The 15,353-nt window shown below is 38.8% G+C and overlaps 1 protein-coding gene across 1 annotated transcript in view; it reads right to left on the reverse strand.

Moving 5' to 3' along the window:
- ELMO1 (engulfment and cell motility 1) overlaps nt 1-15,353 on the reverse strand; it is a 1,021,083-nt gene that overhangs the window by 5,406 nt on the left and 1,000,324 nt on the right. The window contains exon 22 of the mRNA XM_053714416.1: nt 12,870-12,947. Within this exon, the coding sequence (XP_053570391.1) occupies nt 12,870-12,947 (78 nt within the window). The remainder of the gene's footprint in view (nt 1-12,869; nt 12,948-15,353) is intronic.

The following is a 15,353-nucleotide window of genomic DNA, read 5'->3' on the forward strand; positions in this document are numbered from 1 at the left end:
ACTGCTCTCAATTCCAGAATGTTTATTGGTAGGAGACTCTCCTCCTGATTCCATTGTCCCTGAGCCTTCAGAGAATTCCAGACAGCGCCCCAACCTAGTAGGCTGGCGTCTGTTGTTACAATTGTCCAGTCCGGCCTGCTGAATGGCATCACCCTGGACAGATGTGGCCGAGAAAGCCACCATAGAAGAGAATTTCTGGTCTCTTGATCCAGATTCAGAGTAGGGGACAAGTCTGAGTAATCCCCATTCCACTGACTTAGCATGCACAATTGCAGCGGTCTGAGATGTAGGCGTGCAAAGGGTACTATGTCCATTGCTGCTACCATTAAGCCGATCACCTCCATGCATTGAGCTACTGACGGGTGTTGAATGGAATGAAGGACACGGCATGCATTTTGAAGCTTTGTTAACCTGTCTTCTGTCAGGTAAATCTTAATTTCTACAGAATCTATAAGAGTCCCCAAGAAGGGAACTCTTGTGAGTGGAAAGAGAGAACTCTTCTTTTCGTTCACCTTCCATCCATGCGACCTTAGAAATGCCAGTACTAACTCTGTATGAGACTTGGCAGTTTGAAAGCTTGAAGCTTGTATCAGAATGTCGTCTAGGTACGGAGCTACCGCAATTCCTCGCGGTCTTAGTACCGCCAGAAGAGCACCCAGAACCTTTGTGAAGATTCTCGGAGCCGTAGCCAATCCGAATGGAAGAGCTACAAACTGGTAATGCCTGTCTAGAAAGGCAAACCTTAGATACCGGTAATGATCTTTGTGAATCGGTATGTGAAGGTAAGCATCCTTTAAATCCACTGTGGTCATGTACTGACCCTTTTGGATCATGGGTAAAATTGTCAGAATAGTTTCCATTTTGAACGATGGAACTCTTAGGAATTTGTTTAGGATCTTTAAATCCAAGATTGGCCTGAAAGTTCCCTCTTTTTTGGGAACCACAAACAGATTTGAGTAAAACCCTTGTCCTTGTTCCAACCGCGGAACCGGATGGATCACTCCCATTAATAAAAGATCTTGTACGCAGCGTAGAAATGCCTCTTTCTTTATTTGGTTTGTTGACAACCTTGACAGATGAAATCTCCCTCTTGGGGGAGAGAATTTGAAGTCTAGAAGGTATCCCTGAGATATGATCTCTAATGCCCAGGGATCCTGGACATCTCTTGCCCAAGCCTGGGCGAAGAGAGAAAGTCTGCCCCCCACTAGATCCGTTCCCGGATCGGGGGCCCTCGATTCATGCTGTCTTAGGGGCAGCAGCAGGTTTCCTGGCCTGCTTGCCCTTGTTCCAGGACTGGTTAGGTCTCCAGCCTTGTCTGTAGCGAGCAACAGCTCCTTCCTGTTTTGGTGCAGAGGAAGTTGATGCTGCTCCTGCTTTGAAATTACGAAAGGAACGAAAATTAGACTGTCTAGCCTTAGGTTTGGCTCTGTCTTGAGGCAGGGCATGGCCTTTACCTCCTGTAATGTCAGCGATAATTTCTTTCAACCCGGGCCCGAATAAGGTCTGCCCTTTGAAAGGTATATTAAGCAATTTAGATTTAGAAGTAACGTCAGCTGACCAGGATTTTAGCCACAGTGCTCTGCGTGCCTGAATGGCGAATCCGGAATTCTTAGCCGTAAGTTTAGTTAAATGTACTACGGCATCTGAAATAAATGAGTTAGGTAACTTAAGGGCTTTAAGCTTGTGTGTAATCTCATCTAATGGAGCTGATTCAAGTGTCTCTTCCAGAGACTCAAACCAAAATGCTGCTGCAGCCGTGACAGGCGCAATGCATGCAAGAGGTTGCAATATAAAACCTTGTTGAACAAACATTTTCTTAAGGTAACCCTCTAACTTTTTATCCATTGGATCTGAAAAGGCACAGCTATCCTCCACCGGGATAGTGGTACGCTTAGCTAAAGTAGAAACTGCTCCCTCCACCTTAGGGACCGTTTGCCATAAGTCCCGTGTGGTGGCGTCTATTGGAAACATCTTTCTAAATATCGGAGGGGGTGAGAACGGCACACCGGGTCTATCCCACTCCTTAGTAACAATTTCAGTAAGTCTCTTAGGTATAGGAAAAACGTCAGTACTCGCCGCCGTACCACGCAAAATATTTATCCAACCTACACATTTTCTCTGGTATTGCAACTGTGTTACAATCATTCAGAGCCGCTAACACCTCCCCTAGTAATACACGGAGGTTTTCCAGCTTAAATTTAAAATTTGAAATATCTGAATCCAGTTTGTTTGGATCAGAACCGTCACCCGCAGAATGAAGCTCTCCGTCCTCATGTTCTGCAAATTGTGACGCAGTGTCTGACATGGCCCTAATATTATCAGCGCACTCTGTTCTCACCCCAGAGTGATCACGCTTACCTCTTAGTTCTGGTAATTTAGCCAAAACTTCAGTCATAACAGTAGCCATATCCTGTAATGTGATTTGTAATGGCCGCCCAGATGTACTCGGCGCTACAATATCATACACCTCCCGAGCGGGAGATGCAGGTACTGACACGTGAGGCGAGTTAGTCGGCATAACTCTCCCCTCGTTGTTTGGTGAAATATGTTCAATTTGTACAGATTGACTTTTATTTAAAGTAGCATCAATACAGTTAGTACATAAATTTCTATTGGGCTCCACTTTGGCTTTAGCACATATAGCACAGATATCTTCCTCTGAATCAGACATGTTTAACACACTAGCAAATAAACTAGCAACTTGGAAATACTTTTCAAGTAATTTACTATAATATGAAAACGTACTGTGCCTATAAGAAGCACAGAAAAAGTTATGACAGTTGAAAATTAATAAACTCAAAAGTTATAGCATCAAATCTTTGTAAAAAACACAATTTTAGCAAAGGATTGCTCCCATTAGCAAAGGATAACTAACCCTGATAGCAGAAAAAAAAAAAAAAATACAGAAATAAACGTTTTTTTATCACAGTCAACTACAATCTCACAGCTCTGCTGTGAGTGATTACCTCCCTCAAAACAAGTTTTGAAGACCCCTGAGTTCTGTAGAGATGAACCGGATCATGCAGGGAAGACAATAAACTTCTGACTGAATTTTTTGATGCGTAGCAAAAGCGCCAAAAAAGGCCCCTCCCCCTCACACATAACAGTGAGAGAGATCAGTAAACTGTCATAAATTAAATAAAACGACTGCCAAGTGGAAAAAAATAGTGCCCAAAACATTTTTTCACCCAGTACCTCAGAAAATTAAACGATTTTACATGCCAGCAAAAAACGTTTAACATTAATAAATTGAGTGTTATTAAAAAGCCTGTTGCTAGTCCCTGCAAATTAGGCTAAAGTTTTATGCATACAGTATAATTCCAGTGAAGTGCCATTCCCCAGAATACTGAAGTGTAAAATATACATACATGACAGCCTGATACCAGTTGCTGCTACTGCATTTAAGGCTGAGTTTACATTATATCGGTATGGCAGAATTTTCTCATCAATTCCATTGTCAGAAAATAATAAGCTGCTACATACCTCTTTGCAGATTAATCTGCCCGCTGTCCCCTGATCTGAAGTTTACCTCTCCTCAGATGGCCGAGAAACAGCAATATGATCTTAACTACTCCGGCTAAAATCATAGAAAAACTCAGGTAGATTCTTCTTCAAATTCTACCAGAGAAGGAATAACACAATCCGGTGCTATTATAAAATAACAAACTTTTGATTGAAGGTATGAAACTAAGTATAATCACCACAGTCCTCTCACACATCCTATCTATTCGTTGGGTGCAAGAGAATGACTGGTAATGGCAGTTAGGGGAGGAGCTATATAGCAGCTCTGCTGGGTGAATCCTCTTGCACTTCCTGTTGGGGAGGAGTTAATATCCCATAAGTAATGGATGATCTGTGGACTGGATACACTTAACAAGAGAAATAAACACCTTCAACTCCTTTGAAATTCCCAGAAAATACAAAACAAAACAACCACTTAATTAAATTAAAAACATCCATGCATACATATGCATAAAATAGAAAACAAAATAACCACTTAATTAAATTAAAAACATCCATGCATCCATATGCATAAAATAATCTGTACGTTAAAATAACCTGTAACCTATAAGCCTTACGATTCTCCATGATGTATGCTAAGCTGCTTCACACCATCAGTCAAAAAATAAATAAAAGCCCTGATTGGGGGGGGGGGCGAAGCTGGCTGCAACCAAGATGGTGGCGTAACTCCGGAGCTATGCCTATGTGGACATCATATTAACAATTAATGTGGGACAATCCTCGAAATGCACCACCAACTCTGGGCATCTGAGTCCCAGAGATGGCGGCTTCCACACAGGAGATACGGAGAAAAGACCTCAGCGGTACATGCAGCCGTAATGGCTCCTAACATCTAAGCAGGCCCCACGTATCACGCTAAGAGCCACGTGTCAGTTAACCGGGCGCATCAGCACAGCTGAATAGATAATCCCCGGAGTTCAGAGGACCTACAGACTAGAATAGAGCAGTGAGTCACGCCGGGGAGCACCCCCTAGGACCCTGCTAAGGGACATATATTTTCTAACACGCGGTCAGATTGCAGCCTAACTTTAGATGCCTCAGAAAGTCTCACAATTTAAGGAATAATCAGACCGCAACACTATAGTCAGAGGCAAAAAAGTTAAGGCAGCTCACATCCAAGATTAAATCAAAAAGGAGCTCTTGGGGATAGGGGCAAATAGAACGTTAAGCAGTTCCATACAACCCCCCCCCCCCCGATTACTTAGAAATGGGGAAAAAAAGGAACACTCATCTTGTGCATATAAGCCTACCAGCTATTAGCCCATCGAAGGGCCTCTACCTAACAACGCTACACAGCTTAAGATAACCTCTCCCTTTGAAGAACTCTTACATAACCTGTAGGTTGTATAGCCCTGAATATAAAGCTCATCTAACCATGCTGGAATTCTGCTTATACTTTGATCAGGTCCTATTCTCTGACTCCTCAAAATATAATGGCGTCAAAGCAGAAACCCAAGCAAGACAACACCAATAGGTCTCAACCCAACAAAAGCCACTCAGTTACCTCATATTTTAATGCTTTAGAGCAGACCACAACAACTGAGCATACAGCACTTCCCAATGCCCCTATATCTCCAGTTGCTACCTCAAACACAAAACCCCCCACTCAAGATTTAATACATATTCCTGCAATTGTACTATCATATCTCCCATCTAAACAAGATATAGTGGATATAGTCCGGGCCTGCAAGAGAGAAGAGTTGGCACACTGGGGTTTAGAGTGGAAGCACTGGAAGATGGGAATGACTCCATAAGAGAAGAATTTATTCAACTACAACTGCGTTATGAAGCTAAGCAACACTCACTGAATTCACTATATGACAAAGTTGACGATCTGGGAAGAAGGATTCGAAGAAGGAACCTCTGTTTCTGGAATTCTGTGGATGCAGTCTTCACCCACTTAAAAGGTTCTAACTCCTCTGAACCCATCCCGTGGGATAGATCCCACAGGGCGTTATGCCCGAAAAAACGCCAGATTCAGCCCCTGACATTATAATCAAATTAAAAAATTTCAGCGACAAAGAAGAAATACTGGGCCTTTCTCGAAAGCATCAACCTATAACATTTAGAGGGACAGTAGTCCAGATCTTCGCCAACCTCTCACATAGAACCCTCCAGCAAATAAAAGAATAAACACATTAACGTAACTCCTGTGACTCAAAAGAATTCCCTACAGATGGGGCTTCCCAACACAACTGATAGTAATCCGTGAAGATAAAAGACTGATATGCAAGGATACCTCAGAAATGGCTGACTTCTGAAGGGCCCTAAACCTTGAGACACCCCCAATGATGAACCAGCAAGAAAAACCAAACACTCAAGAGCAGGACCCCCTGACTTCCCCCAACAGATGGGAAACGGCGAATAACAAACAGAAAATAATTACTACCTATCAACTAGCTCAAGAACCGAAGGCTCCACAGACAATGCAATCCAGATCTCCAAGACACAGGCAGTGACATTAAATGCCACGGATCCCCCTTTCTCCCAGTGCATTCTTTTCACTGGAAGATCACAAGGCAAACCCCAAAGAGACCGAAAGGTCATTGCATGTTCTCATCGACACTAAATCCCTACCCTTTTTTCCCGGATCTTCACCAAGTCCTTCGTTCCCCATAATAAAACTTTAAGTAAAGTATTTTAGTATGTACTGATTGTAGACTGGCTCAAGGTTGTATCTATAGGCTTATGGGACACAGGAAACTGACTTAACATAAATTGATAATGAAAGGATTGGCTCATGGGCTAATATATATGGACCTATTATTTAAGGACGTCTCCATACTTGTATATATGGTTTATTCTAAAATGTTTACAATGCTGTCTGGTGCCTTAGAAAGTTTAGTATTGATTTTGCAATTTGTCCCTAACAATTTTTACTGTTGTAAGGAAAGCCACTACTATCTCCCCTAATTTCTTTCAGGATAATGTTGTTGTGATGACCCCTAATGGTTGTGTCCAGAGACAATGCCATTACATGCGCTATTTGCCTGGCACTGAATTGTTCGATAGCTTTAAGATCATTGTTTATGTATTCAGTTTATTAAATGTATTACTGTTTTTCCTGCTCCACACACACACGTTACAGGTATTCCCTCTCCTTTACACCAGTTATGGAAAATAACCTCCCCAAATTGACCCTTACCACCTAAAATGTCAAGGGATTCAACTCCCCTGGCAAGAGACATAAAGCACTCTCTGACCTAGCTAGACGTGGGGCCAACATCAAAGAACCCACATATTTTGGCACACACTACACCCAACACTACCACAGTTTGGCAGGGGTCAAGAAGAGAGGGGTCAGCATCCTTATTCGTAAGACAATCTCCTTCAAACTCTTACAACTAGACAAAGATACGGAAGGTAGATACCTAGGGATCTCAGGACTGATTTTTGGTAGACCGATAACGTTGTAAGAACGTTTATGCAGCAAACACAAATCCCTTACCCTTCTTTAAGTCGCTGCTCCACAGATACCTGGATCTTTCCAAATGGATAGTATTCACAGGAGGGGATTTTAACTTTCCATTAGACCCCAACATAGATGTTTCAAACCCTAAATCTCAGATCTCAAACCCCCCCACCAATTTTCTCTGGAGAACCCTTAAAGATCACAACCTGTATGACATATGGAGACTTGTCCACCCCGATAGAAGGGGCTACACCTTTTTCTCCCACCCTAACCTTACCTACAACAGAATAGACCATATTCTCACAAATAAGGAGGGTCTTTCTCTGATCACCACCTCCACTATCTCACCGACTGTGTAGTCTGATCATTCAGCTGTTGACGTAAAGTTCTGCTGGGCCAACACTTCCACAAAGTCACACAGATCATCGACTGGTGCAAACACTCCCTACTTAAAGAATGGGTGGCATTGGAACATGTTCTAGCAGGGGTGACACAACTAGGGAGCTACTGCTGGATTCCTCTCTCACAAAGGCGATTTGGTCATAGCATTACTAAGTAACAACGCCTTCTGGTAAATCTTCCCCCATTTATTTATTTACTTACTCACTCTAAAATATTAGCAATGATGGTTCCCTCATAATTATGACGTTCAACTCTAAAGAGAAAAAACATGGGTCCAAAAGAGGCCCTACCATTCTTATTCCCTCATATTCCCCATCTCAATTTTTCTGGGTGGTTAGCGGTCCAACAGTGGCCGTTATAGTTTCATAGGGGGAAACTCTTCTTTACTAAGTCTTGATTTGTAAAGGGATATAACATCATATTCAAAAAGAGGTTATTGTGATGTACAGTTGGTTTTATTTAGTTATATTCATTAGCATAGTAATTTTATGTAAACACAATTATTCTTTCATGCAATACTCTGTGGAACCACATGTTGTCTGTATATGTAAAGTTTAAACCTCAATAAAAAATAAAAAAAAGTATATTTCTATAACAGTGCTGGTTATGCAAAACTGGGGAATTGCAAATAAAGGGATTATCTATCTTTTTAAACAATAACAGTTTTTGGTGTTCACTATCCCTTTAACGGGTCAGATATTCATTATATCTAAGTAGTTAAAACTACCATGAACATGAAGTAAAGTTATTAGAAAAGTTGACGCTTCTCCCAGGTGCCTGGGGTCAGGATTAACTTTCGTTTCTGCTTCAATTAGCATAACGTAGGTTTTCTATAGGATGTAAAGTTTAAGTTACTATCTGGGAGGAGAAGTAATTATGCTGTTTCCTCATTTATGTAATTGTTATTACGCAAATATTGTTTCTTTTTGTCTTGTACCAATTACCCTGCGTGGTAAAAATAAGTATGTGATTTAATAGTTATGTCATAAAATGTAGCTGTAACGCTGTTGTTCTATAAATAAATAATTAAAAAAAATATATATTCATTATATCTTAACTAGAGCACAGGAGAAATATTCAGCTGATGGGAATAGTGAATATCTGGCCTGTTAAGATTCTGGAGGACTGGGTTTGGGAAACACTGCTCTCAACTGTTGCTGGACTGATCGTGTATGCCCTTTAAGGGACATGCAACTCAAAATGTTGTCTTTTATCATTCAGATAGAGAGTAAAAGATTAAAAAGTTTCAAATTTACATCTATTATCAAATTTAAATGTCTCTATTTTTAAATCCTTTGATGAATAGCATACCTAGATAATATGAGGAGTGTGCAAGTATCTAAAGAACTATATGACAGCAGTTTTAAAAGAATTATATATTGTGCAAACACTGCTGTCTAGTGCTAGCGCTCAGAATCGTTTAACAATGTTAAAAGCTCTCCAGCAAAGGACACCAAGGGAACAAAGTCAATTTGATAATAGAAATACATTAGTATCTGAATCGCTAATGAAACTTTTTGTAATTCACATTTCTTTCATTTTAATAGGGAGTATTATTTAGAGACAGAACTTCATGAATCAAGTAGATTTGAATGAAATGAAATTTTTTTAGAGTACATATTACAGAAAAATGTGGGAAACTACAGTAAAACATTTTTACTCATTCACCCATCTCATTCCGTTTTTTTAAGTGTGTTTAGAACTGAAGCAGATTCCACTATCATTTATCTACAGACAAAAAGGTTTGCATACAGCCATCAAATGTTATTATGAATCGTGCTTCTATTTGTTTAGTAAGTGTGCACTGATCCACTTAAGTATGTATGAAGGGCGCTTGGGAGTGCAAAAGGTACAACTTTATAATGATGCTCCTGGTGATTCATACATCTCAGTAATGATACAATTACTTTAAAGTGAAAAGGCCAGGGTTCTTTTAGGACAAATCCATTACCAGAGACATTCGTGTATACTGGATCAGGACAGATGTCAGGAAAATTAAAACTAATTTAGAAAATGACAATATTCATAACAGGAGATGTACCAGAACTTGCAAAGCAGCGATTCCTATAGTCTATATGTTATTTTCCACTACTGGCCAAACTAATAAAGGGACATGAAACCCACATTTTTTTATTTCATGATTTAGGAAGAACATGCAATTTTAAACAACTTTCGAATTTACATCTATTATCTAATTTGCTTCAATCTCTTGATACTCTTTGTTAAAAGGGAATTTTAAATAGGCTCAGTAGCTGCTAGGGTTGCCACCTTTCTTGAAAGAAAATACCGGCCATGCTAATTAACATAAATTTGAATAAATAATTAAACAGCATAACTCAAAAATGAAAGCTGATAGGACTGATTTTAAATGCTCATTTGTTTATAACTAGTATTCATCACACTCAGAAGAAGTTTCACTTTGACAGGGGATTTCTTTCAATATTTACCGGTATTCTTAATTTTCTACATTGACATGAACCTTAAAAATACCGGCTGAGTCGGTGTTACAAACTGCTATTTGTAACTGGCCCTTTAAATGGAAAATTGCCCTGCTTCCCTGGATTTTGGAGAAGCCTATTTTCCAGCCTCCTTCCTCATGACTATGGCCCCTGGAAGATTGTGCCCCTGAGAACATATTAACTTTTATTGGGTGTGTATGGGCCTTTAAGAACCGTCTGGGTACATATTGTGACTTTGGTGAACAATGCCCCTTTAAGACTATGTCCCCAGACCTGTAAAATAACTTGTCCCTGGCTTTCTCCCACCAATTACCACACAGGCAGAGTGTTCCACAGAAAGGGAGCACTATTACAAAAGCATTAGTTTTCATTGTGTGCCATTAAGAGTTAATTTTGTTCAATTCTAAATACAAGTTTGCTGGGATCAGCTCTAATTAAGTTTAGTGATAAACTTTCCCATTGTCTAATCAGACTGCTAGTAGTGATAAGGTGGACTGCATTGTTTTCTTGTTATCTGCTGAAGAAATGTAATTCTACTATGGCCTGTAAAAGGGCGTTGTCTCTATCTAAATGTATCAAATGTGTGATTGGGGATTTTATGCCTCCCCCTGAGAGTGTCTTTTTTGCATGTAACCTCAATAAAAAGGAGGCTGTGTGTTCCAGCACATCAGACCTATTCTGACCCTCTAACTTGCAGCTTTGACTCATGTTTGTAGGGGACAGCTATAATCACTACAGGGATTGCTATGCTCTTCATACTCCCTTAGCTACTGAGCTCTTGTAAGAGCTCTTGGTCCTGATCCTGCTTCACGCTACAGAAGGAAGAGGTTCACCTACTGGAGCCTGGTCGTAGGTCCAGGGCGCAGAGCAGACGGCGAGATACCAGCCCAGCAGCGGTGGTTCATAGAGTCTGCATTACGTATGGTGGCTACGCAGCAGTTATAGTGTCTACGGTGCTGATGATCCTTTGGGGAGCGCTAGGAGCATCCTTTTCTACGGTCCAACTTCCAGCCAGCCTGGAGGCAACCGTAACAGTCGGTAAAATACCGGCTGGGTGGCAACCCTAGTAGCTGCTGATTGGTGACTGCACATAGATGCCTCGTGTGATTGACCCACCCATGTGCATTGCTATTTCTTTAACAAAGGATATCAGAAGAATTAAATGGAATGTTGTTTAAAATTGTATTCTCTATCTGAGCCATGAAAGAAAAATATTGGGCTTCATGTCCGTTTAACGCTACAAACCTACACCAATCTGCATTGTTAATCAGATTCATTTTTTTTAGCACCAAGCAATGGAAGACGGAAGGATAAAAATAACATTTGAGAACACAAATAATGCATAAAAGGAAGGCATTAGAGAGACGCACAAACACAGGGTTATGTACTGCATCTGCATAGTTGTGTAAGTCTCGGGGGAAATGTTATAAAATGCTTCACATGACTGTAGTGAATACATAAATATCCTCACCCTAGAGAGGCAAAAACACGGAACAAAATCAGTTATGTTATGCTTGGAATAAAAACAAAGGAGAGATACACTGAGGAAAAACAAACCAAAAAAAAAAAACCAATCAATCATTTGTTTAGAAGATAAAACAAATTTCATAAGCCTGACACTGCCTAAAAATTGAAATTGTTGCTAAAAAGCTACATGCACAAGATAGCTAGATAGATAGAAAATTAGAAATATAGACAGATACAGATAGATGGATAGATATACAGATAGATGATAGATATTCACTGGTGATACAGTATTGATGTAATTAGTGATGTAAATGATAATGTCATTAAAGGAACATAAAAACTCAAAATTAAACTTTCATTGTTAAGAAAGAGCATGACATTTTTAGGGAATTATCTGTTTATTTCAGAAGCCGCAATGCAATGCTAGAAGCTAGCTGGTAATGGGTGACTACACGCGTCTCTTGTCATTTGGTCACCAGATGTGTCCAAGTAGTGCATTGCTGCTCTGGAGTTGACTTTAACTATGTGTTAACCACTTCCCAGGAGTTAAACACTGAGTTATAAGTAATAGTGCAATAATAAAGTGCTCTTACACATTAAAACATTTTCATTTTGCACTTTTATGTCTCTTTAATGATGTGACAAAAACAAAGCTCAAGAAAATGCAATAACACTTACTTTTTAAATGTATTCCCCCCCATGCTGTCCCCATGTATCATGTTACAGCCATCAGCCAATCACAGACTAGTATAGTATACCCTATGAACTAGTGCACATGCTCAATTGGAACTGATGCCTCGGAACGTGTGTATATAAAAAATTGTGCTTGATAATAAAAGTAAATTGTAAAGTCTCTTAAAACTGTATTCTCTATCTAAATCATGAAAATTTTATTTTGACTTAAGTACTAAATTTCCCAACTTTTGTGAGTAGGCATTAAAACGTGCTTCCAGGTACTATATTTAAACTCAAATGATGGCTTAAACAAATACAGAGAAAAAGTGACTAATATTTAATCCAAATTTCTAACACATCCACTGCAATTTCTTTCTAGAATGGGACTAGAATTATCTATCTACTACAGTATCTCTCTCTACCTATCTACTCTCTATCTTACAGTCTATTTATCCTACTGTCTGTCTATTTGTCCTACTGTCTGTCTGTCCTACTGTCTGTCTATTTTATGTTCTATTTATCTATCAATCTTGCTGTCTTTCTATCGTATCATCTTGTCCGTCCTACCGTCTCGTTTGTGTGTCCTACCACATTGTCTATCCTACCGACTGTCTATTTCCGAATTTCTATTATTATTCTATACTGATAAACCTTTAAAATGAGTCATTGTCATTATCAGTTGGAAATCCAAGAGACACCTGCAATAACCACCGATCAGATTAATTTGAGGTTATTTGCAGCTCATTGTGTTTACAGCTGGGGTGTATTATAACATATACTGTACAATAATATATCAAAACAAAAAATAGCCTTGGTGTTGATGGTCCAAACATCAGCTCTGCTTTTTATTTGTTTTTTATTCTCTTCAATTTCTATAAAAAAAAAAATCACACATAACTTCTCAAAATGTTAGCTCATTAAATATATATTACCTCGTGTTTATCTGGAGCGATGAAATTTAACTGGCAATTGGAATCATACATTACTGAAAAGGCCAACTCGAGAATATCCTGAAAAAAAAAAAAGTGCTGTCAGTTGGATAACATGGTATATATTTTATGTCTAATTCTCGCTCAGTAAAACACGTACACATTTAGGTTGAGATCATTAAATAGTTAGATATAAAGAAAAAAAATGGAATAATTAGTGTAAAGTAAAACAGGCCTCAGTACTCAGAAGGTTGCAATAGTCAGCCTATTACGCTGCTCTAGTCACTGATATTTTTACCTAATTTGTGAGCCTGGGAAATGGGTGAGAAATAATGTACTCTTTATAAATGTAAAGGAACTAAAAATATATGATCTTATGTGTTACCTGTAGTTTTTGAATTACTGATCTTAGCTATGTTAAACACATACCTAAAGTCCAGTTCAGAGAGCTGCACTCATACTAGCCTCTGAGCAGGAAATCAATGGCGATTCACAGATATGTGCAACTGCTGCTTCTAAGTAGCTTAATATCAGTTTTCTGCTTGGGCACTTTACTTATGTGCTTAACCCATTTGCAACAGTTAAACATAAATAAATGAACAGTCCTTTTTTGACAAATCTAATTTCATAATATTAACCTTTATAAAGAGAGAAAACATAAATGTTCACCAAGCTTTAATGAATTGTTGCTTTAGGAACACTGAAAGACCCATTACAAATTTCACAGTACCATTTTGCCCATCTAATGTAAGACAAATACAATTTAATATAGATAGAAGTAAATTACATTAACATTAGAAAGATCAAATTAATTTAGGTCCTATAAGGGAACATTAAACACCTTGAGATTGTACTATGATTTTTTAAATTATGTTAAAAAAAAAAAGCTTTGCAATATACTTTCAATAATAAATTTGCTCTTTTATAGTCTTGTAATTTATCTCTGAAAATCACAGGCTTTCCTATTGCAGTTAGAAGTCGAAGTGCAAACTTGAGACTTAAAGGTACATGGAACACAAAACATTTCTTTCATGATATAGACAGAGCATACAATTTTAAACAACTTTCCGATTTACTTCTATTATTTAATTTGCTGCATTCTCTTGTTATCCTTTGCTGAAAGGTTTATCTAGGAAAGCTCAGGAGCAGCAAAGAACTTAGGTTCTAACTTCTGATTGGTGGCTGCATATATATACTGGTTGTTATTGGCTCACTCTTTTGCTCATTTAGAAACCAACAAATGATACCAAGAGAAAGAAGCATATTTGATAATAGAAGTAAATTGGAAAGTTGTTGAAAATTGTATGTTCTACCTAAATCATGAAAGAAAAATTTTGGGTTTCATGTCCCTTTAACGGCTTCTATGCACATGATGACAACAGGTCATCATGCAAATTTCTGCCTGTGAGCTCACGACAAACTTTTCTGGTCAAGGAGGGGAAATGCCAAGAATGGTGGTGGTAATAGTGGACAACACTCCCAAAGCCACATGGGAGTGCTGGTGATGTCACCATGAATTTGCTTAGTGATATCAGAGAGGGGTTGGGCCATGATGTGACAGACAGGTAAGGGAGCTGGATGAGGTGGTTATTCACAACCCTAGATCTCAGATCTCTTATCAGTCACAGACCTCCAAGGCCCCTCATTTGAAAGAGAATAGCCTGCTCTTTCAAATGGTGGTGGTCTTGGTAAGCCACAAACAACCAGATCTTTTTAAATTAGGTTTTGTTGAAGATTGCGTCTTTATAGTATCACTAAAAAAATCTGTTCTGTCTAGAGACCCCTAATAAAATGTATTTCATAATAGAGAAGTCTCACGCTTAAAATATATACAGCATATATAAATAAATTCTGTCTGTATAGCCAGGTGATCACTGCACTAACTGTGATCACCCTTGCAAGAGAAAAGTGCTTTTATTTCTGTACTACACAAAGGGGCATCTCTAATCTATATTATAACCCCCAACACCCCGTATCAGTCCTTATTTCACATGTGACTACCTTTGATGACAATTTAGTAAGGTGATCCTAGTAACAGTGGTCACCCTGGCCATTTTCAATATTATTTACTAAAGTCTTTTATTTTTTTTATTTATTTTTTTACAGTTTTTACCACAGCTATCTCACATGCCATGAAATATACATTTTTATAATGGTATACTCTGAATCTGCTGGGCCTGCTGAAAAAAACCCAATATATCATTGGGTGTGAAAACGACTTAGCAGCAAAAGGGTTAAAGGGCTAGAAAGGTCAAAATTGAAATGCATTTTGGTGCATTTCAATTTTAAATAGAAGAATTTTTCCAATATATTTATTTAAAAAAATGCTTGTAGTAAAAGTTACCACTGTTTTTCAGCAGCATACACACATATGCATGAGCGCCCTTTGCACCAGTATTACACAACCCCCACCTTCTCAGAGAGTCATCAATGGCTTTTACGAGACAAATTAAAGGGACATAAAACTAAAACATTTTCTTCAAGATT

Source organism: Bombina bombina, chromosome 5, assembly GCF_027579735.1.
Source record: "Bombina bombina isolate aBomBom1 chromosome 5, aBomBom1.pri, whole genome shotgun sequence".
NCBI lineage: Eukaryota > Metazoa > Chordata > Amphibia > Anura > Bombinatoridae > Bombina > Bombina bombina.